Raw genomic sequence first — 25,443 nt, forward strand, 5'->3', positions numbered from 1 at the left:
TTTGTTGGATATCAATTTTTCGTGAATTTCGTTATTACCCCCAGAATGTCCAACAAATTACTCGTTTTCTTCAGGAGTTAAGCACACATAGGCCAAACCATAAAATTAAATATCCACAAAAAATGCAAGTATACCTCAATTCCCAAAAATTGATACCCACAAAAACAAATTAAACCACAGTAAACTAAACTTTTTGGAACAACACCAATGGCCCAATTGGCAAAAAAGCTTGAAGCCATTTTGAGGAATGTAAATTTGTGAATGATAGTCTGTATGACTGTTATTTCTTGAAAGTCAAAATAAGATTGAGAATAGATTGCAGGATGGGGAATATGTCAAAGAGACAACAACTTGCCAAAGAACAGCTGAAGACTACCAATGGGTCTTCAACAAAGCAATGTTCACTGTGTAAAGGCTTTAAGAAAAAAAATCTGTATAACAGTTTGTTGTGGAATGACAGAATGACAGATAAGGGTAAATCTTTAAGGCTGTGACCACTATGTGGTGGGACATAAAAATATCTTACTTTTTAAAATAAATCTTAAAGAAGAGAAGCCCTTACCAAGTGGATTCTCTTGATCAAACTTTATTGTTTTTGAATTGGAAATAAAAGTTCACAATCAATATGTAAAACAAGGAGATAAATATATAATAGCAATACATACACATCATTGTATCACTTGAGAATCAAAGGTTTGTCTAATGGCTTGTCATGGACATTGATAGGATATAAATATTTTTCAAACCACTACACTATGTTTTCTGTGCTCTCAAAGGTAGAGATTAGGCTTGGGATATATAGCCATCACACTGTCAGTTTATATTGCATTTTATACAATATTTACCCCAAAAGCTGTAAAATCAACACAACTTTTTTTTTCACAAAAAAAATGTATAAATGTATGCTTTATAAGTTATGGATATTACCTGAACCACTATCAATTCTAGCTTGTCTTTTTGCAGCACATTCTTCAATTCTCAGCTTAGGCATGCCTGCAGCTACAGCTTTTGCCATTCCACCCATTTCTTCTACCTGCAAGTTTACAGTAAAATGTGCAGTCATAATTAAGTTTATGTTGATAAAAGTTGCAAACTCCCTTCTGTGGATAAATAAAAGCATAAACAAATGAAATGGTAAACCTGTTTATTAAAATTTGAACATAATATCCTTATTTTTAAATATCAGACATTTCATACAGCCAAAAGAATCATAAAATGTTTCAATGAAATATCGTTTTAGGGGGAAATAAAATATTCCCAGTATTGCCTACGAAATACAGCATAGTTTGAGAGTTTTATTATATTAAAAATTTATCAAAAAAAAAAATCATAGCAAAACCTTCACACTAGACAATTACAAAGCAGTTACAAACCTTTATTTTTATATAGATAAATGAATTCTCTTATGGTTGTCGGCTGTTATCTATTTCTTGCATGAAGAGATGTTTCTTGTATCACACTGTATAGAGCGTAAAATGAAGAAGCAATGTGAAAATGTGTGTTATTTTGATTTGATTTAAACTTGGAAGTTTTATTATAATGGACTAATATTCATCAATATTATACTACATTGAAAACTCATTCAACAGTTATCTTGTTCTGACTGAAATACCTCATTTATAACTTTAAGTGCTGCTTCATAGATTTCTTCTGTCAGACTTTCCATCATGTAAGATCCTCCCCATGGATCAGCCACCTGTCAACAAATTACTAAATGATTCATTTTTACATTCTTCAAAAGAATATATAAACTGAACATAAGTAGCATTTCAATATATCTATATCAAAATTTAAAGTATGTATATCATGCTACTGTTGCATAAGTCCATTAAGGCTGGGTATTTGTCTTATTTTATTACTGCGCAATGTATTATAATCTGTATATCACTTTGCAGACATGTGACACTTTTCTTTTTTAGAATAAATTAATATTAATTTTGTAATTAATTGGAAAATTTGTTACACAAAGTATTAGTGTATAAGTATAATAAAATTAAAAGTTTAATGTCTCTGTAAATGAGCATATTCCAATAATAATAATTCATATAAACAAGATCATATCTTCACTTGCTTTATGACAGTATTTAAAGCAGTCATATTTTGATTATTTGTCCAAATGAAGCTTAGTCAGATAGATATTTAGTCTGTAGCATATAATTCAGGCCATTATCAGGGTGAAAGAATATTCAAGAAATTATTATGAAACATCTGTTCCTCAAGAAAGATTGAACATATACAATAATATCCACTACATTTGGACTTAGGTGGATAGTTGTCTAATTGGCAATCATACCACATTTCCTTATTTTTAAACTTATATGAATATGACTATTTTGCTAGGTCCCTTTAGGTCATACAGCTTTTCTCATGCATGGGTCTTGTACATCCTAGTCTTTCAAATGAACGCTCACAGAGAAACATTTTAAGACACAAGCAGATACATGTATTAATTATTGGAGATTCACAGAGAAACATTTTCAGACACAAGCAAATACATGTATTAATTATTGGAGATTCACAGAGAAACATTTTAAGACACAAGCAAATACATGTATTAATTATTGGAGATTCACAGAGAAACATTTTTAGACACAAGCAAATACATGTATTAATTATTGGAGATTCATAGAGAAACATTTTCAGACACAAGCAAATACATGTATTAATTATTGGAGATTCACAGAGAAACATTTTCAGACACAAGCAGATACATGTATTACTTATTGGAGATTCACAGAGAAACATTTTTAGACACAAGCAAATACATGTATTAATTATTGGAGATTCACAGAGAAACATTTTTAGACACAAGCAAATACATGTATTAATTATTGGAGATTCATAGAGAAACATTTTCAGACACAAGCAGATACATGTATTACTTATTGGAGATTCACAGAGAAACATTTTAAGACACAAGCAAATACATGTATTAATTATTGGAGATTCAAGTTGATCATATTTAAGCATGGTAATAAATGTAGAAATATTCATGTCTGATTTCATTCATTCTGAATTCTATGGCAATTCACAAAGTCATTGCCATTAAGAAACACAGGTTAAACCTTCGTTAAGTTATAAATTCATAAATAAAACATAAAATGATACCTTAGTGATACCAGATTCTTCTTGTAGTATAATCTGAGTATTTCTAGCAATTCTAGCACTAAATCGAGTAGGTAATCCCAATGCCTCATCAAATGAGTTAGTATGTAAGGACTGGGTTCCACCAAACACTGCAGCCATGCCTTCTACACATGTCCTTATTATATTGTTATAGGGATCCTAAAATATAAAAAGCTAGGTTTCATTTTTATGTAAACCAATTTCCTACCTATTTCACTCCAATATTGAAACACGTTTAAACATAAATCTGAGTATATTAGAACTATGACAGCCAAAGAAATTAGTAACATTGATATTTGGGTTGTTTCACAAAGGCTTAAATACGCATATGAATGTGAGTGCTCACATATTCATGTTCAATCTATGGATAAACTCTAATCATGCCACTTTTTTTTCAAATTCACATCTTAACAAACATGTGTACTGAGTTAAGAGTTTATGAAGCCACAACTTTACAGAATACTACCTTAATACCAAAACTTTAATCCAATACTGGACAGAAACATGAATGCATAGACAAATCAGATGGACTAACAGATGGAATGACCTGCAGACGAGAAAATGTTATGTCCCCTTCTATCATAGAACGGCATTACAAATAAAACTATCATACATTTGTACAGTATATTTACCACATACCTGTTCTGTTAATGACCATCCTGAAGTCTGTGAGTGTGTTCGTAGCAATAAAGACTTCGGATTCTTTGGGTTAAATTTTTCTTTCAACAGATTTGCCCAAAGTCTTCTTGCAGCCCTCATTTTTGCAATTTCCTATATCAAAAAAAAAGTGTGCATGTAACAGTACCATGCATCATACTATCATAGTATTATAAAAGTAATCATGTTATGCTTAGAATACTGCTTACTATTCTTTGTTGTCAATTTTTAAAAAAATCCTTCATAAAATTACAATTGTAGAAGTTTCAAACACTTATAAAAAGTTGAGCCTAATCTTCACATCAAATTATAATTATTTTAATTGTAAGTCAGCTGAGATGCTCTGACATATAACAGTCTTGTTAAGGATTTGCTGTGACAGTCAGATGTCAGAGTATAGTCAATTGAAAAAAATAGAACTCACTGACCCCAGTTTAAGTCCTAATTGAATTGTGTGCTCTTTAAACATGTTTAACAGGAAATCAGTAGTAAAAATTGAAACAAACAAAAATTATTAAGTGGATGCTTTTAAACTATATTTTAGGTTCTGTAAAGCAAGTGAATATTACGGTTTTTAGCCATTTTGAATTTTAACTGAAGACATCTTTTTTGTTCACATCATGTTTGCTACTACTATTTGAGCTTCTGAAATTTTAGTTTGAACTCCTACATGGTGACTGGTGTACATCTAGTTCAATTTAAAAGGATTATTATACTGTGTAAAAATTGTAAAATGTTTTATTCAGACATACCATATAAAAGTTCATTCCAACTCCCCAGAAAAATGACAAACGTGGAGCAAACTTATCAATGTCAAGACCTCTGCTTAAACCTGAAATAGAAATATATGTGATAGTCACCTTGTTTCAAATATTTATTCTTTTAAACTCTTGAATTCATCAGAAAGCATAGGTTTTTTTTTACTTACCCAGGAAATATGAAAAAAAAAATATTTTGAATTTACTTTCAACAATATGTCTCAGAGCATAGTGGACAAAATCCTCATTCAGAATATTTCGAATGTCATTTTGTTGACACTGTTTTCAGTCGTTCCTTTAGAAAGAGCACCAAATCAAAATCATGTCATATCTTTTTATCTTGGCTTCTTTTGGAATATAATTTTTTCTGGCAGTATTAAAACTGAAAGTGCTTACCTTAAAAATGGAGAATTCATGGAAACTTGTAATTATTTTCTTGCAATCAGGGCTCACACTACTTCAGAATTATAGGGAGAAGTGACTTCTCTTTTTGAAAGTGATAGGGAGAAGTGATGAGATTTGAAAGAGAAGTGCTCATTCGTGCGGTGCGCTACAATGTTTGGATTTTACTTTAGTATAAATTGTCATTTGTAAATAATGTTCTTTTTATATTGTTCAATTCATATCTGAGTATACAATTAAAGTAACATTTCAAATTAAAAGTTGTTTAAATTTTACTAAGGATCTTGTGAGAAACTACCAACTAAATATTTAGCACTAAAAAAAAAAATTTTTTTTTAAAGGGAAAGAAATTATAATATATCAATTACAATTTAATTAAAAACTATCTTGTGTATGAAATTCAGTGTTTCTCATCAAAAGATATATAAAGGTAAGCTGGGCCATAATATATTGATATTAGTGTAATAGTCTAAGAGTTGAGCAACTTTACAATAGTTTACAACAATCCATATAAATTATAAGGAATTATATACACTAATCAATGATGAGTTTATTTAGATGTAACCAAAAGTCTTTTAAGGTGGTACCTAACACTACAGGGAGATAACTCTGTAAAATCAGCAGAATGTTTTAATGACATTATGTTGTTAAGGGATTATTAAGCTTCTCAATGATCAAAATAAGTTTTTGTCAAACTGCTATATAACCAGTCTAATTTTTCTGATTAAACGGTTGGTTCAAATTATTTGAAATTTTTATATTTTTGTTAAAGGGTAAAAGTAAATACTTTGTCAAAATTTAAAGAAAATTAAACGAGCCAAATTTATTTTAGTGAAAGTGTTGGGTACCACCTTAATGCGTGTGAAATTCGTAATTTTTCATTTTGGGATCAATATTCTTCTGTCAGCTGTTCCATCTGTGCGTCTGTAGTAATTTTTGTAAAAATACGGATTTCAGTCATAGCTGGTCCGTTTCCAATCCGTAGTTTAGAAATCTGTCAATGGCGGATAATGCAAGAAAATTTACAAAAATAAACGATGTTTGACAAGTTATTTGGAAAGGACCATGATGTTTTTAATGCAATAAATGGATTGAACATTTCCTGGAGGCAACATTTATCAATTTTAAATGAAGTAACACACTTATTTTGCAGCCGAAAGTTAGGTTGATGTACATTTTCTAGTAACAAGCACCGGAACTTCACGGAAGTGCACAAAGTGATAAAAAGTTGTATTTTTATTTAATAACTTGCTACACTTTGCAAAAACAATGCTTCAATGTCTTTTCTTAAGATAATGACTAGATTATGTCTGAATTTATTTATTTATCAATAAAAAGTTGATGTTACATCAACTTGGTAAAAATTGAAAATGTCCGATGACGGAAGCGACTGAAAGCGAGTAATGAAACAACAGGGCAACTTGTTTTCGCTTTTGGGGGTCAGGGGAAAGCAATGAGACGGTCGGAAAAGCAACTTCTTGCCCAAGTCGCCTGGTAGCGTGAGTCCTGGCAATTATTATCACATTTTGTGTGTTTATTTTCTCATTGGCTGCAGTGCAAAATATTCTGTTTTGTTCTTAATTGGTTTATCATTAATTGTAAATAATTAATTCTCTAAATTTCTAAGTTTGCAAATTGTAAGAATAATCCATTTTTTGTTACTATTCATTAAAACATTTTGCAAGAAATTTTGTTAGGTTAATATTTCATTGATATTTATTCCACATATCTGGGTTTTTTTATTTTGTTTTCAGAAAAAGCTTTTAATTACCTGTTTCTATGTATTGCAAACCATCTGCTATAGTAAAGGCCATTTCTAATACCGCGTCTGCTCCAGCTTCCTGCATGTGGTATCCCGATATAGATATGGAATTGAACTTTGGCATGTTCTGAGAAGAAAATCAACAGACTGCAGGTATATATTGAAATAATCTAAAACCATGTATTTTTTTTTTTAAATAGATGAATTATTGTTTGCCATAACAATTTTAATGTGTGCAGTTGACTACATGAATTCATATAGCTAATTTTAAGAGTTGACTTGACTTAAATATAAAGATTTCATAGACTTTTGCATTTAAATTGTTTATGCGTAAGAAGACTGTACCTGTTATTTTGTAATTAATATGGTTCACTATTGACCCCCTATGGATCCATAGAGGGATAGTAAAATCCATAGGGGTTGATGCCAGAAGCCGAATCTCCTATGGTAGCTATTCACCCTCTACGGTCAAAAGGGGATCAGTAGTTAACAGTATAATGATTTTTCGGACTTTAATGTTGAAAATTAAACATTTAAACACAACAACATTAAGAGATGACGTCATCATTTACAGTGACATGAGGGCATGAACTCCCTATAAAATTAACTAACCCCATATGAATACATAGGGTCACCATGTGACGGCTTTAAACCAATCAAAATATTTTACCTGCAGTGCCATAAAATAAAATAATTTGCCTGAGTTCCATAACTTTTTGTCGTTATGAATGTTTCACCTTTTGAATAATGACCTTGTGTTACTCTTATAAAATGAGAAAAACAAATGAAGGTTTTTGTAGTCATTTATAAGGACATGTCTAATATCTATATTGTTACGTTGCAACATATAATAAAAACATGATTTTGCAGATCAACTAATAGGTATGACTAAATTTCTTCTAAAAATCATAAGAGAAACAGATGACTCAATATTTCTTGACCATCCACAGTTATTCTTCAGTATATAAAAAGCTCAGCAAGCTTTGTGCTTTAAATTTAAATATTCAACTGTCTGGATCAGAGATATATTGTTTGGAAAGTCATACATTGTAGAGTAATAATATATTAAGACAGTAATTAGCCTTTCCAACTGATCTTTTATTATAATTTTGGACAAAAACCGTTACTTTACCTCTGATGTGTATTTAAAGATATCTCCAATGATTTTCATTGATGGTTCTGGAGGGAATATATAAGTATTTCTGACCATAAATTCTTTAAGGATGTCATTCTGTATTGTTCCCGCCAACTCTGACTGCTTAACTCCCTGTCAGAACAAAATAATCTATTATAATCCTTGTATTGTACTCGCCAACTCTGACTGCTTAGCTCCCTGTCAGAACAAAATAATCTATTATAACCATTGTATTGTACCCGCCAACTCTGACTGCTTAACTCCCTGTCAGAACAAAATAATCTATTATAACCATTGTATTGTACCCACTAACTCTGACTGCTTAACTCCCTGTCAGAACAAAATAATCTATAATAACCATTGTATTGTACTCGCCAACTCTGACTGCTTAGCACCCTGTCAGAACAAAATAATCTATAATAACCATTGTATTGTACTCGCCAACTCTGACTGCTTAGCTCCCTGTCAGAACAAAATAATCTATTATAACCATTGTATTGTACCCGCCAACTCTGACTGCTTAACTCCCTGTCAGAACAAAATAATCTATTATAACCATTGTATTGTACCCACTAACTCTGACTGCTTAACTCCCTGTCAGAACAAAATAATCTATTATAACAATTGTATTGTACTCGCCAACTCTGACTGCTTAGCTCCCTGTCAGAACAAAATAATCTATTATAACCATTGTATTGTACCCACCAACTCTGACTGCTTCGCTCCCTGTCAGAACAAAATAATCTATTATAACCATTGTATTGTACTCGCCAACTCTGACTGCTTAACTCCCTGTCAGAACAAAATAATCTATAATAACCATTGTATTGTACCCACTAACTCTGACTGCTTAACTCCCTGTCAGAACAAAATAATCTATAATAACCATTGTATTGTACCCACTAACTCTGACTGCTTAACTCCCTGTCAGAACAAAATAATCTATAATAACCATTGTATTGTACCCACTAACTCTGACTGCTTAACTCCCTGTCAGAACAAAATAATCTATTATAACCATTGTATTGTACTCGCCAACTCTGACTGCTTAACTCCCTGTTAGAACAAAATAATCTATTATAATCCTTGTATTGTACCCACCAACTCTGACTGCTTAACTCCCTGTCAGAACAAAATAATCTATAATAACCATTGTATTGTACCCACTAACTCTGACTGCTTAACTCACTGTCAGAACAAAATAATCTATAATAACCATTGTATTGTACCTGCCAACTCTGACTGCTTAACTCCCTGTCAGAACAAAATAATCTATTATAACCATTGTATTGTACCTGCCAACTCTGACTGCTTAACTCCCTGTTAGAACAAAATAATCTATTATAATCCTTGTATTGTACCTGCCAACTCTGACTGCTTAGCTCCCTGTCAGAACAAAATAATCTATTATAACCATTGTATTGTACCTGCCAACTCTGACTGCTTAACTCCCTGTCAGAACAAAATAATCTATTATAACCATTGTATTGTACCTGCCAACTCTGACTGCTTAACTCCCTGTTAGAACAAAATAATCTATTATAATCCTTGTATTGTACCCACTAACTCTGACTGCTTAACTCCCTGTCAGAACAAAATAATCTATAATAACCATTGTATTGTACCTGCCAACTCTGACTGCTTAACTCCCTGTTAGAACAAAATAATCTATTATAATCCTTGTATTGTACCCACTAACTCTGACTGCTTAACTCCCTGTCAGAACAAAATAATCTATTATAACCATTGTATTGTACCCACCAACTCTGACTGCTTAACTCCCTGTCAGAACAAAATAATCTATTATAACCATTGTATTGTACTCGCCAACTCTGACTGCTTAACTCCCTGTCAGAACAAAATAATCTATTATAACCATTGTATTGTACCCACCAACTCTGACTGCTTAACTCCCTGTCAGAACAAAATAATCTATTATAACCATTGTATTGTACCCGCCAACTCTGACTGCTTAGCTCCCTGTCAGAACAAAATAATCTATAATAACCATTGTATTGTACTCGCCAACTCTGACTGCTTAGCACCCTGTCAGAACAAAATAATCTATTATAACCATTGTATTGTACCCACCAACTCTGACTGCTTAGCGCCCTGTCAGAACAAAATAATCTATAATAACCATTGTATTGTACCCGCCAACTCTGACTGCTTAACTCCCTGTTAGAACAAAATAATCTATTATAACCCTTGTATTGTACCCGCCAAGTCTGACTGCTTAGCTCCCTGTCAGAACAAAATAATCTATAATAACCATTGTATTGTACCCGCCAACTCGGACTGCTTAGCACCCTGTCAGAACAAAATAATCTATTATAACCCTTGTATTGTACCCACCAACTCTGACTGCTTAACTCCCTGTCAGAACAAAATAATCTATTATAACCCTTGTATTGTACCCACCAACTCTGACTGCTTAGCTCCCTGTCAGAACAAAATAATCTATTATAACCATTGTATTGTACCTGCCAACTCTGACTGCTTAGCTCCCTGTCAGAACAAAATAATCTATTATAACCATTGTATTGTACCCACTAACTCTGACTGCTTAACTCCCTGTCAGAACAAAATAATCTATTATAACCATTGTATTGTACCCGCCAACTCTGACTGCTTAGCCCCCTGTCAGAACAAAATAATCTATTATAACCATTTTTTTAATATTAGCTGTTATTTTAAAAAAGAATGATATTTGAAAAAGACATTTCTTATAGAAAAATAAAGGTAAATGGCAAAGTATCAAAGTTTTAGAAAATCCATCTTAGAGATTGAAAACATTTCTTTTATCAGACAATATAATATGGTAATTATTCTCAACTAGAGGCTCTAAAGAGCCTGTGTCGCTCACCTTGGTATATGTGAATTAAACAAAGAAAGCAGACAGTTCATGACAAAATTGTGTTTAGGTGATTGTGATGTGTTTGTACATCTTACTTTACTGAACATTCTTGCTGCTTACAATTATCTCTATCTATAATGAACTTGTCCGTGTAGTTTCAGTTGAAAATGTTAGTAAAAATTTACAAATTTTATGAAAATTGTTAAAAATTCATTATATAGGACAATAACTTCTTAGGGGGTCAATTTACCATTTTGGTCAATTTGACTTATTTTTTAGTCTTAAGTTGCTGTCCATTATTGCTGTTTACTGTTTATCTCTATCTATAATAATATTCAAGATAATAACCCAAAACAGCAAAATTTCCTTAAAATAACCAATTTAGGGGCAGCAACCTAACAACGAGTTGTCCGATTCATCTAAAAATTTCAGGGCAGATAGATCTTGACCAGATGAAAATTTTTATCCCATGTCAGATTTGCTCTAAATGCTTTGGTTTTTGAGTTATAAGCCAAAAACTGCATTTTACCCCTATGTTCTATTTTTAGCAGTAGCGGCCCTCTTGGTTGGTTTGCCAGGTCACAAAACACAATTTTTAAACTAGATAGCCTAAAAATGATTCTGGCTATGTTTGGTAAAATTTGGCCCAGTAGTTTCAGAGGAGAAGATTTTTGTAAAAGTTAACCAAGATTTACGAAAAATGGTTAAAAATTGACTATAATTGGCAATAACTCCTAAAAGGGTCAACTGACCATTTTGGTCATGATGACTTATTTGTAAATCTTACTTTGCTGAACATTATTGCTGTTTACAGTATATCACCCAACAATGGGTTGTTTGATTCATCTGAAAATTCAGGGCAGATAGATCTTGACCTGATAAACAATTTTACCCCTTGTCAGATTTGCCCTAAATGCTTTGGTTATTGAGTTATAAGCCAAAAACTGTATTTTACCCCTATGTTCTATTTTTAGCCATGGCGGCCATCTTGGTTGGGTGGCCGGATCAAAAAACACAAATTTTTAACTAGATACATCAATGATGATTGTGGCCAAGTTTGGTTTAATATTGCCCAGTAGTTTCAGAGAAGATTTTTGTAAAAGTTAACGCCGGACGACGGACGCCAAGTGATGAAAAAAGCTCACCGGGCCTGGGAGGTTTATTCTAATCAAATCCTCACCTATCCAAAATCTTTAACCTGGCTTCAATTTTACTGGTATTAACTTCAAGTTAGTTCAAATAAATATGATCCCCCCCCCCCTACATTTAAAAAATTATTTCTTTTCTAGTTATTACTAAATTAAAGATAAAGAAGGGAGATAATAAACAAATATAACCTAAATTATCTCCCTTAAATATCATGGTCACATACTATATTTCTATTGTTATTTTACAGGATAGTGACAGTCATTGACAATAAAACCTCCTCTGACCTGTAACCCTACTATATTTCTATGGGTTTTTTATCGAATAGTGACAGCCATTGACAGTAAAACCTTTTCTGACCTATGACCCACCTGTTCTTCAGCAGCCACAATATACATTGCCATAACAGGTAGTACAGCACCATTCATTGTCATGGATGTAGATATCTTATTGAGAGGGATTCCCTCAAACAATAGCTTAGTATCCTCCACTGAATCTATAGCTACCCCTGCCATACCAACATCTCCAACTACTCGAGGATTGTCAGAGTCATAACTAAAATAATATAAGAACCTTTATTATAAAGCATTGAAATTTTCAAGTGTTTTGGGAATAAATAATTATATGTTTCATAAATCTCCTTCTGCCATTATTTATGTGCATTAAACTATTTATTGTTGAATACTAGTTCAATGTTTTCAGCATAAGAAAAGAAAACTGGTGATAGCAATTTTACCAAAACAGCCTCAATGTTGCTGCTACAAGATTCAATGATGAGGTTCCATTCCCAAAATGTTGATTTTTAAAGCTGTTACTTAAGAACTTTTTAGACTTGTGTTTATTTTCTATTTGAAAAATAATATATATATACCAAATGGCCATTTTAGTTCAAATATGTGATTTGTTTTCATTGTTAATAATTCTATGACATCACAAGTGAAAATAAAACTGTAATTTCTGATCTTTTCAGTGCATGGATCTAATATCCTCTCCATTTATAGAAGGACTAACTTTATTTGAAAACGATTAAGCAACTCAACTATTTTCAAAACTTCTGGGTATAGATAAAAATAGGTTATAGCTCTTATAATACCTACTCTCGACTTGGTTACATGCATAGTTTTCATTAATGGCCCATAATTCTTACGTCTAAATATATCATACAACTTCAAGATTGTGATAAGGCTTTTAGAGAAACATTTGTGTAGAAAGTGTGGCCAAAGTAGTAAAAACATATCATATAAAGACAAAAAACAAGCATATGGTGGTCAAATAATGTAATAAATACACCAAGCTTACCCTCTGTGTGTAGGAAGATCAAATGCCACACTTAGACCTTGTTGTCCTCCTGCTATATTGTCTCTGTAAAACTTGTTACTTTCTTCAACAGTACTGAATCCTGCATACTTTTGAATTGAGAAAAAAACTTCAATTGTAACCATGGTAAGTTGTAACACACTTTTCATATTTGGTGTGAATTTATAGATTCTATTTATCATATTAATTTGTTTCATTTCATATCATGTTGTTGGTAATTTTATTGATAGGAAAATAATAGAAGTAAAAGTAACCTTTCTAATTAATCAATTTATATTTAAATGACAGTAAAAGTCATTTTATTTTATTTCCAAACATGATATTGCTTTTGTATTCTCACTGACTCATTGACCACTTCCCTACATCCTTTCTTTTTCAAGTTATTTTCTATGGATCTTGGTCTCATAGTTGAAGATTTATGTTGAAAAAGACAGCTAAGCTGTTGTAACCATTTTTGTAAGGATATTACTCAATTTGCAGTGTGTTCTCTCCTGTATCTGACAGTCAACTGGCTGTATGTACAATGTATTCATTGCACTTTGTAATCTTTTTAATTCACTTTTTATATTTTGATTACATTATATCTATCATGCTTCATTTCTTGAATCACAATTTAAAATGTTTGTTCATTCTTTGTTGAATATGGCAATAGTTAATGCATCCAAACATATCTCAATTTACAGTTCTATTAGCCTGTCTGATATAAAGTCCAAGGTTGTAAATAGGTCTACTAGCCTGTCTGATTAATAGTCCAAGGTCGTAAATAGGTCTACTAGCCTGTCTAATATATAGTCCAAGGTCGTAAAGAGGTCTACTAGCCTGTCTAATATATAGTCCAAGGTCGTAAAGAGGTCTACTAGCCTGTCTGATTTATAGTCCAATGTCGTAAATAGGTCTACTAGCCTGTCTGATATATAGTCCAAGGTCGCAAAGAGGTCTACTAGCCTGTCTGATATATAGTCCAAGGTCGTAAATAGGTCTACTAGCCTGTCTGATATATAGTCCAAGGTAGTAAAGAGGTCTACTAGCCTGTCTGATATATAGTCCAAGGTCTTAAATAGGTCTACTAGCCTGTCTGATATATAGTCCAAGGTCGTAAAGAGGTCTACTAGGTTGTCTGATATAATCCAAGGTCAAGATGTATACACTGAGATATAAGGACAGCATATGTATGAAAATATTTTTTGAAAGTCAATGCTCGGTTTAAACACTATATAGACCGCTTGTTTTCACTAACCTGTCTGATGGTCCAAGGTCTGTATGTGTACATTGTACTATAAGGTCCCCTTGTGTTGGGAAATAGACCTGGAAGTTCTCCACTTACCTGTCTGATGGTCCTAGGTCTGTATGTGTACATTGTACTATAAGGTCCCTTGTGTTGGGAAATAGGCCTGGAAGTTCTCCACTTACCTGTTTGATGGTCCTAGGTCTGTATGTGTACATTGTACTATAAGGTCCCCTTGTGTTGGGAAATAGACCTGGAAGTTCTCCACTTACCTGTCTGATGGTCCAAGGTCTGTATGTGTACATTGTACTATAAGGTCACCTTGTGTAGGGAATAGGCCTGGAAGTTCTCCAATTACCTGTCTGATGGACCTAGGTTTGTATGTGTACATTGTACTATAAGGTCCCCTTGTGTAGGGAAATAGGGCTGGAACTTCTCCACTTACCTGTCTGATGGTCCTAGGTTTGTATGTGTACATTGTACTATAAGGTCCACTTGTGTAGGGAATAGGCCAGGAAGTTCTCCACTTACCTGTCTGATGGTCCTAGGTTTGTATGTGTACATTGTACTACTGTATAGCGGGTTATTTTAGCGGGTGAATATATTTCACAATTTTCTTTGAATAAGGTATACAAAAAATTTTGGCAGTTATTATTTTGGCAGATTCAACATTTTTAACATACCCTGTAACCTTTGCATCTTTTAAATTGGCGGAATTTATTTTGGCGATTTTGTTCTATCCGCGAAAATAAGCGAAAAATTTACACCCCGCGAAAATAACCCACAATACGGTATAAGGTCCCCTTGTGTTGGGAAATAGGGCTGGAAGTTCTCCACTAACCTGTCTGATGGTCCAAGGTCTGTATGTGTACATTGTACTATAAGGTACTCTTGTGTTGGGAAATAGGCCTGGAAGTTCTCCACTTACCTGTCTGATGGTCCTAGGTTTGTATGTGTACATTGTACTATAAGGTCCCCTTGTGTAGGGAAATAGACCTGGAAGTTCTCCACTTACCTGTCTGATGGTCCAAGGTCTGTATGTGTACATTGTACTATAAGGTCCCCTTGTGTAGGGAAATAGGCTGGGAGGTTCTTCACTAACCTGTCTGATGGTCCAAGGTCTGTATGTATACATTGTACTATAAGGTCCCCTTGTGTTGGGAAATAGGGCTGGAAGTTCTCCACTAACCTGTCTGATGGTCCTAGGTCTGTATGTGTACATTGTACTATAAGGTCCCCTTGTGTTGGGAAATAGACCTGGAAGTTCTCCACTAACCTGTCTGATGGTCCAAGGTTTTTATGTGTACATTGTATTATAAGGTCCCCTTGTGTTGGGAAATAGGCCTGGAAGTTCTCCACTTACCTGTCTGATGGTCCTAGGTATGTATGTGTACATTGTACTATAAGGTCCCCTTGTGTTGGGAAATAGGCCTGGAAGTTCTCCACTTACCTGTCTGATGGTCCAAGGTCTGTATGTGTACATTGTACTATAAGGTCCCTTGTGTTGGGAAATAGGCCTGGAAGTTCTCCACTTACCTGTCTGATGGTCCTAGGTCTGTATGTTTACATTGTTCTATAAGGTCCCCTTGTGTTGGGAAATAGGCCTGGAAGTTCTCCACTTACCTGTCTGATGGTGCTAGGTTTGTATGTGTACATTGTACTATAAGGTCCCCTTGTGTTGGGAAATAGACCTGGAAGTTCTCCACTTACCTGTCTGATGGTCCAAGGTCTGTATGTGTACATTGTACTATAAGGTCCCCTTGTGTAGGGAATAGGCCTGGAAGTTCTCCACTTACCTGTCTGATGGTCCAAGGTCTGTATGTGTACATTGTATTTTAAGGTCCCCTTGTGTTGGGAAATAAACCTGGAAGTTCTCCACTTACCTGTCTGATGGTCCTAGGTCTGTATGTGTACATTGTACTATAAGGTCCCCTTGTGTTGGGAAATAGGGCTGGAAGTTCTCAACTAACCTGTCTGATGGTCCAAGGTCTGTATGTGTACATTGTACTATAAGGTCCCCTTGTGTTGGGAAATAGGGCTGGAAGTTCTCAACTAACCTGTCTGATGGTCCAAGGTCTGTATGTGTACATTGTACTATAAGGTCCCCTTGTGTTGGGAAATAGACCTAGAAGTTCTCCACTTACCTGTCTGATGGTCCAAGGTCTGTATGTGTACATTGTACTATAAGGTCCCCTTGTGTAGGGAAATAGGCTGGGAGGTTCTTCACTAACCTGTCTGATGGTCCAAGGTCTGTATGTATACATTGTACTATAAGGTCCCCTTGTGTTGGGAAATAGGGCTGGAAGTTCTCCACTAACCTGTCTGATGGTCCTAGGTCTGTATGTGTACATTGTACTATAAGGTCCCCTTGTGTTGGGAAATAGACCTAGAAGTTCTCCACTTACCTGTCTGATGGTCCAAGGTCTGTATGTGTACATTGTACTATAAGGTCCCCTTGTGTAGGGAAATAGGCCTGGAAGTTCTTTCTCCACATGTTCTGTATCTTTCTTTGTATAAACTGGCTTAACATTGATGCCCTGAAATTTAATGCAGATCTTCAAGTTTACTTTATGTTACTTAATAAAAATTACACACAATAAAAAAATATTTTTATAAAAACCACAACTTTCACTATGAGCATGATGAGAACCAGTGATATTGTTTGTCTTAAATTAGTTAATAAAGGCTTTTCCACCTGGAGAAGAATCCCAATTTGAAAAAAATCTTTTTTTCCCAAACAGTGCAGTTTCAGTAGTAATTCTTGCCTAAAATGACTATATGTGCACATTTGAGGGTCTATCTATGTATCATCACTGACTAAATGGGGTCTTATTTTAAAGCAGGGTTTGACTCTTGAAAATGGGTCTGTAAATTGAAGTTTCAGTCATATTTGTTTTTTTTTAATTTCCCAATTTGATGAAAATGACGCATATTTTCCCAACAATGCCCAATAAAAAAGGGTAGAGGTAGTTTTGAAAAAAGCCAACAATATCACTGGAGAACAGACAAACTTGTTAATCTTGAAAAATTATGGCAATTTACCTCCGGAGTCTTCCACATCAGTACATCATCTGGATCTTTTCCTTTGATTTCCTTCTTTGCTTTCTCTTTCCATGACTGATCTATCGGTTCTCTGTGTAAACATCTGCAGCAAACTGGTGCAGTCCTCTATAAAAGAAGAATATAGACCCAGTTTAATTTAATTTATTTAAACAACAGTTGTGAAACTATCAAACAGACCATAAAAAAAAAAACATAATAGCTCACAAAAAGATCAGCCAGTTGTTGCTAAATGATTGCTTGCAATTGAGAACACACATATATATAAAAACCTGTGATTAAAGTTTCATACAAACCTGGCAAAAATTGTATACATGAGTCTCAGTGCTTCATGTAACAACGCAATTTTCCATAGATATTTAATGTTTTCAAGGGGCATAACTCTTTAATAAATCCTCACTGATGTTTTAACTAGTCAAAGATATTGTTCATACTAAATCATGCTAAATATAATCAGCTATGATATCACTAATCAGTTATATAACAAAATCTGGCGTTTTGGAGTAACATGTAATGTCTGACATGTTGACAATGGGCGGATAGACGTACATGTACATGTATACCAAAATACACTAAACAGACATATGAATATATAATTGATTGGCGCTGATTTTCATACTCGTCCATGACAATGCTATTATAAACCTAGATGATATACACTGTTAATAAAATAACTTGCAAGAATTGTACACATGAAAGCACGGACGGAGAGATGCAGTGACAGACAGTAGAGGGAGGCCTGTTTTATTCTATGTCCACCACAACATGTTGTGCAGAGAACAATGAAAGTAAGTCTGAAATGACAGGGCTGAAGATTTTAATGACAGACACAAAATTGGCCAAGGCCGAAATGTCTCAACAGCTCAAGATTTTTCGCGTTATGACTGTTTTCATGGAAGTGGCATTCTCTTTTCTCTTGATTTTTTTGTTCAAGGTTTAAATATACCTGTAATGTTTGTCTGCATAGAAACCGGCCAGTGACATTTCGTATTTTATACATTATTTGTTTTTACGAGGTTTCTCTGTTGGTTCAACACTAGACAACGGAAAAACCCGGGATCATGCGAATGTTTCTCAAGGTCAGGTTTTATTACGTAAAAACTTGTGTATTCCGAATGGAATAAACGTTTTTCCGCAAAGATTATACTTTATCTCTTTAACATAAAGTCGTTAATGATAATTTTACTTAATATTTGAAAGTGTTTTGAAATTTGCAATAGAAGAGTAACGACAAGAATGATTAAGCTTAAAGAGACCTTGAAATCATTGAAAATTCGTTGTGTATGGGCGCAGACATTTTTGTTGTCAAATGAAAGGCTGGTTTTGATTGGTTGAAGGATACCTTTACCCAATAAAATTGTTCGTTATTTCAACTTAAATCTTAAAAGTAAAGCTATGGCAGACATGAGTCCAGAAGCTAAAAAGAGACTTTCCTCTGTTCTTAAACTTGTTAGAGTAACATTTCAATATGGATTCATTCCAACAGTTTTATATATGGGTAAATTGGGGTTTAGAAATAAGAAAACACAATCATTATTATTTATTATCATATTTAAGGGTACAAGTCAAATCGGCACCTGGTCAAATCGGCACCTGGTTAAATCGGCATCTAGTCAAATCGGCACCTATTTAAAGTCAATTCGGCATCCAATAATATTTGATATAATATATGGGACTGGGACTATTATGCAAAGTTAGTAATTTAAGTATACTAGCATTTATAGTCCCAGATATATATAAATAATTCTAAAAATGTATAAATTCGATTATGATCTATTGTGGGGGTTGGATTTATCATGCATTACATGTAAAAAAGCATCAAGCAGTAAAAATACAAAGGTTAATCATTTAAAGTTTTCTCAACATTATATTATGTGACTGATGTTTTGATAAATTTTCTAATCAATTAATTAATAACTTTAATCAAGTGCATAGTGAAAACACAATGTAACACCGGCTTTTGTTTCGCATATTTCTGTCATATTTTCACAACTATATGATACAAAAAGACTTTTTATGGATATATGTGGTATCAGGAGAAAATTAAAATTAGAATTTAAACCATTAGGTATCCTCATTTCCATTGTGAGGACAAGGATAATAGCACGAAATGTTAGGTTAAAGTATATAAATTTGAATTTAAAGATTGAACTAGAACATTTTTAAAGATAAACTTGTATCACCTGGTGTAAGAAAATGTGTGTCAAAAAACTTATAACTTGTACAAAAACCCTGTACAAATTATAATTTGTACAAAGTTACATCTTGTACACAACAAATATATTAAACAAATTTAACATGGGTGCCGATTTGACTACATCAAGTGCCGAATTAACCAGGTGCCAATTTGACTAGGTGCCGATTTGACCAAGTGCCGATTTAACCAGGTGCCGATTTGACTAGAATTCATATTTAACAGGTTGGGAACAAACCAAACCCCCTGTATAGTGATTTATATACCTGTATTTAAACTATTATATTTTGTATAGAGGGATAATCCTTCTTTAGAGAGATAAAATAAACGTATTTACACTTTTGGTATTTAGCTGTATGTAACACCTTATCGCTATTTCCAGCTGAACCGGCCACTTGAACTTATGAAGTCATACAACAATCACTTTTCCATGTGAGTTCATGGTCTAGTGGTTAAGACCGATGGCTACAGTGCTGAAGGTACTCGGGGTGCTAAAAGTATCAGTACATTAGATAGGTAATTTTCACCCTCGCACACATCTCTGGTACCCAGACCAGAGTTTAAAACTAGAATGGGTACTTTGGGGGCCTCCGTTGGTCAAAGTTGTCTTCTGATATCTCTCTGGTTTGTCTGTTTCCACTGAGTGGCCCGGTGGTTCTACCCGAGTACTTCGGCTTCCTCCACCATAATAACAGACTTCCCAGTGTCATACACGCTCCCTTTGGCGGTGTTGGTTGGGGATTGTTCTGGTGGTGGGATAATATTGTAAAGGCCACAACTCCATTAATCCTTAGGGAGTGTACATGGATCCGCTGTACCTTTGCAGTCAATCAAGGGTGCATCTAAATTGGCGGAATCTCGACTACATGCATACATTGTGGCCTCAGATATTGGTTTTATGACGTCAACTTGTGTGATATCCAGTTATCATGGTTATGGCGAACAAATAGGGATAAGGTATAAATAGTCATCGTAATTTGTCAGAAGTCTCAAATAAATTTCATTAGCGTCATTTTCGTAAAAAATTACATGCTGTTTCAAAATCAGTTGAGTCTATAAGAAAGTGTACATTTTATTGTCATGCATTAAAAATTACCATGATTACCGTTAACGTCATTTGGCACTAAGTTTTTACGTTATTTGTCATGAAAGTACCTCAATCACTATTCTCACCAATTATGTGTGAATCATATCAGAGATATATGTAGAAAAAATAACTAAAAAAATTGAAATTTCTGAATAACAAAGTTTGATTTTTTTTGTTTTCAGGACCTACATGTATAATAACAGATTAAGTTTTGTTTTCAATGTTTTCTCTTTAACTGTGCCCTAGTCAAGATTAAATGGGATTTAGAGGAACAAAAACACTAGAGATTTATAAAATAATGGTCTAAAAATATAAATAAAAGTCTGAATAGAAAAAAAAGACTTCAAATTATGGACCCCCAATCCAAACCCTCATGTACATTGTATTGCATGACTTATATACATGTAATACATTTATTTACATTGTTTAGAATGTGCTGATCTTTTGCTTGTTTTGCTATGTAAGTAGTGATTTTTTTTTATCATGGATGGAAACCCAATATCTTTTATTTTTATTTTTTATTATTTTAGTAGGGATGGCAACGAGTACTCAGGTACTCAATCTGAAGGTCGAGTACAGTTTTAGTACTCAGATTCTTGTTTGCTTGTTATACATTTTCAGATACATGTAGTTCTCTTCAAACTTAAGTTCTGTTGAAATATCCCCTTCGTAGTTCTAAATAAGATCTATTAACAACAAACATATGTTTAACTTTATCATGAGATGACAAGTAGTACCAGCAACATCCTTTCCTTACGAGGGAATGTTTTCATGTGCACAACTTGTAACAAAAAATAGAAAGGCAAACGTTCTTTCGTGTGAAATTGTTGACCAGATCATATTTCTAAACAAGAACAAAGTAACCTGCAGTAAACCCTACGCAACTGATTAGAGACATTTCTAACGGTGTTTGTACACGGATTAACACTTTCCAATACAAGCCGTTAAAACTTACCTTTGTTTGTTAATCAAGACTTGTATGTAATCGTAATTGGTATGAGATGCAGATTTAAATTAATTTATTTACTCTGTATTTGAAACTTAACTATAATTGTTTAATTTAGAATTTGAATATATCGGCGAAAATAGGAGAGTGACATTAAAACCCAAAAGTTGAAAATATCCTCAGGAACAGATGATACATTTATTGTCTACTTTAAATTGTCTGACTTTTCATGCAAATATTCTTGATTTAATTGGAATTTTGTCCTTGAACACATACACAAACAAAAATTGCTATTATGATAGGTAATTGTAATACGTTTGTCTTTCGTTAACATGTTTAAGAAAGGTGATGACAAAAACCCACCTAAAATCTAAACTTTTCAATAGACGTTTAAGATACATCCCAGTACTCGAGTATCATGACTGAGTATCTGAGTATTTAATTTCAGATCTTTTGACATCCCTATATTTTAGACATATCCCATGTTTATATCATGTAGTCAAAGTTGTTCTTATTAAACATAATCGACTTTGGCAAAGGTTATATAAAAATTCTTAGCTATATGTTTCTCAAAAGAAAGTTAGGGAACAGATAATCTCTGACTTTTCTTTTATCATGTTTATATTCATGATCGGATCTGTATAAAAAAGTTTTAAAATTTCTTTTTATCAAGTTAGTTTAAAATTAACATGGACATGACGTGTATGCTTTAATCATTGTTCACCTATAGTTAACTAAACATGGTTACTGTATTAATACAACTTGTTTTATTATTCTTTTTCTTAGGATTCAAGAGAGGTGCTGATGAAGGAATGCCTCCATTAGAATTAGCAAGGTTAGTTGATATAAACTACCCTGAACTATGGGATGATCAAATACATATGAAAGATCATTTTAAATAAAACAAAAACAATTTAGATTTTCAGTATAATAGATGTGTTGTTAAGACTTGTTATATATCATACATCTAAAGTATGAACTAATAATTAATGTACATCAGCTGTATGCAGTTTGAAGATTGTACCCAGAATACATTATGATTAACAATTGATTAACTAAAAAAAATATCAACTTGTACATGTAAGTGTCCAAAATGCATATTATGTATGTAACTCATCCTTCACAAAGACAAAGAAATTTGATGAAAAAATAATGCCTTGCTAATAACATATTTCTGACATGTTAACACTATGACAATTAATTAAACTGAAATTGATTTTGTAGAGCATGTACAAGATGTAAGCTAAGGGGCTCATTTTAATCTACTGTTCAATTCATAATCTTCCACTGTGTAAAACCAATTTGTGACAGCTCTTGATCTGTTTCATGTAAATGATGTAAGAAATTATGGAATTAAGTTTGTTTTAAAATATGACCTGAGTGACTTTTTTTTGTTTCTGCATGTCTGGTAATTCAAGAAATATTTTGATATATTTGGTTAGAATGATAGCAAATTACAGGTTATTCCCCCTTAATTGTTATTTTCTAGTGTTTTTAAAACCAAATGATATCTTAAATTCTAATGCAATTAATTTGTAACAATTGTTCTGATTGGATGACAGCAAGCGTAAAATTCTCTATCTCCTTGTCTGTAACTAAGGAAGCCGACATTTTAAATTTCGGAAGGTATCGACATGTTATTTCTACAATAATAAACAAAAAACTCACTTGTTGCGCTTAAAATTCTTCTTTTTATTAAATTTTATAACATTCTGAAGCGACACAGAAGCCAGAAAACGCCCGGTGTTTATGTTTGACGCCGGAAGCATACCTATGACGTCACCTAGTTTAGGGACCAGAGAAGATAACATCTTTTCGCGGAATTTTCTTTAATGAAGATTTTACACTGAAATAATGACTGAAATTTAATTATGAACTTGTTTTGCATTAGAATAGAGATAACTGTATTGTATTTGAAGCTTTGCGGACGTCCATCGGTAGTTTTACTGTCGCAAATACCCGTTTACCTGTCTCCGCTCCGCGTCGCCAGGTAAACTAAATTTGCGACAGTAAAACTACCGATGGACGTCCTTAAAGCTTCAAATACAATACAGTTATCTCTTAATTACCAGAGCAGGGAAAGGAAACAAAACCAAATGATATCTTAAATTACCAGAGCAGGAAAAAGAAACAAACAGTATACCAATTAACATTCTGAACTTCAATTTATGTAAAGCTGATCAGGTTTTTGTTTGTCACATTATTACCAAGTGCCTTATTCTCAAGCAGATGGTTATAAAACACCTTTACTGGTTAATCAGACTTTTACAATGTGGATCAATTTGATATAAATGTGTATTGAAATCAAAGATAACAATGTTAAATTAAGTATCCACATGGTACTAAATAAAATAACAATGTTAAATTAAGTATCCACATGGTACTAAATAAAATAACAATGTTAAATTAAGTATCCACATGGTACTAAATAAAATAACAATGTTAAATTAAGTATCCACATGGTACTAAATAAAATGGTCCAGTATATTGTTTTTGTTGATTAACAATTGAAAACATTGCACTTTTACACAATAAATAACCTCGCTGCTAAAGTCTGATATAATGATAATTAGAATGACAGATTAGTCAAAACTGAAGTCAACATGATTTACAAGGTGTCTAAAATATTAACTCCTTGATTGCTTGAACAGTGGTATTATGTTGTAAGCTTATCAATGCTGGTCATTTAGTTTTTCAGCTTTACTTAATCATGTTAATATTGTGTGGACAATGGTGGCTGTAAGTATAAGGCTTGATATTATAACTCTATTGCAGAAAAATATGAATTAAATTTGATGAATTGTTGTACTATGATGTAATGAATAACTTTTTATGTTTCTTTTCAGTATACTATGGGGTTGAGAAGTTATCTATAGAGATATTGCAGACCGGACAGCCCATGGCTAGTCATCACATCAAAACTTTTCAAAATTGATTGACATTGTAGCATTATACTGTGAAAACTGTGATACTTATATAATACAGTTCATATTACAAATAGAAGTCATTGTATTTGTTGTTTATTGATTCTGTTTAAACTATATAGCATTTTTACCAAAATAATTGAACCTTATATATAAACATTTAAGTCAGTTGTTATTCACAGTACATTTTGTACTAATAAAATTAAGAATGGAAATGGGGAATGTGTCAAAGAGACGACAACCTGACCAAAATGCAGAAATAGCTGAAGTCCACAAATGGGTCTTCAATACAGCAAGAAAATCACCCACTCGGACGTGTTTTTCAGGTAGCCCCAAATTAAAAATGTGTACTAGTTCAGTGATTTGAACGTCATACTGGAACTCTCAAATATTTAAAAGAAACTTAAATTAAAAATCATACACATCTATTTCTAACAAAGACCAGAGGCTCCTGATTTGGACGGTCAGAAATCATTAGCATCACTAATAATTCTGATTTCATTTCCAAGTGGTCTCTAGTATTTTATAAAAAGGACTATAATTTTGCTCTCAGTTGTAGTTCACAGTAGTAAAATTGAGAATGGAAATGCGGAATGTGCCAAAGGGACAACAACCCGACCATAAGGCAGACTGTTCCACTGTTATGCCCATTTACAATTTTTCGTTTCTATTCTCCAATGTAAGTTCACCTCAACCAAACTTGTACACAATGCTGAATACCACAAAATACAGATCAAGATAATAATATTGAGGTGTTGTTTTTACTGCTATGCCACTTTACAAATGGAAAAATGCTGAATTTTTTGTTTCCATTCTCTAACTTAATTTAGCCTTGAGGAATGTTTAT

The 25,443-nt window shown here is 33.2% G+C and overlaps 1 protein-coding gene and 1 long non-coding RNA gene across 4 annotated transcripts in view; one reads left to right on the top strand and one right to left on the bottom strand.

Annotated features, from left to right (window-relative positions):
* LOC134706691 (methylmalonyl-CoA mutase, mitochondrial-like) overlaps positions 1-18,642 on the bottom strand; it is a 44,794-nt gene extending 26,152 nt beyond the window's left edge. Inside the window, exons 1-12 of one of the 3 annotated variants that reach the window (XM_063565858.1) lie at positions 18,392-18,642; positions 17,428-17,553; positions 16,791-16,922; positions 13,143-13,249; positions 12,215-12,398; positions 7,838-7,972; positions 6,715-6,832; positions 4,536-4,615; positions 3,766-3,897; positions 3,109-3,285; positions 1,613-1,696; positions 928-1,033 (exon numbers count right to left, since the gene is read on the bottom strand). In XM_063565858.1, the coding sequence (XP_063421928.1) occupies positions 928-1,033; positions 1,613-1,696; positions 3,109-3,285; positions 3,766-3,897; positions 4,536-4,615; positions 6,715-6,832; positions 7,838-7,972; positions 12,215-12,398; positions 13,143-13,249; positions 16,791-16,922; positions 17,428-17,553; positions 18,392-18,445 (1,435 nt within the window). In that variant the 5' untranslated portion in view covers positions 18,446-18,642. Of the gene's footprint in view, positions 1-927; positions 1,034-1,612; positions 1,697-3,108; positions 3,286-3,765; positions 3,898-4,535; positions 4,616-6,714; positions 6,833-7,837; positions 7,973-12,214; positions 12,399-13,142; positions 13,250-14,397; positions 14,533-15,400; positions 15,475-16,790; positions 16,923-17,427; positions 17,554-18,391 lie in introns of those variants that run through there. The other 2 variants (XM_063565860.1, XM_063565859.1) reach the window with 2 other exon arrangements.
* Positions 18,643-18,790: 148 nt separating this feature from the next.
* On the top strand, positions 18,791-24,675 carry LOC134706692 (uncharacterized). The gene is made up of 3 exons (XR_010105648.1): positions 18,791-18,943; positions 22,459-22,507; positions 24,519-24,675. It is a non-coding gene; the product is annotated as an uncharacterized LOC134706692 (long non-coding RNA).
* Positions 24,676-25,443: the final 768 nt, after the last annotated feature.

This window comes from Mytilus trossulus, chromosome 2 (genome assembly GCF_036588685.1).
Source record: "Mytilus trossulus isolate FHL-02 chromosome 2, PNRI_Mtr1.1.1.hap1, whole genome shotgun sequence".
NCBI classification, from domain to species: Eukaryota; Metazoa; Mollusca; class Bivalvia; order Mytilida; family Mytilidae; genus Mytilus; species Mytilus trossulus.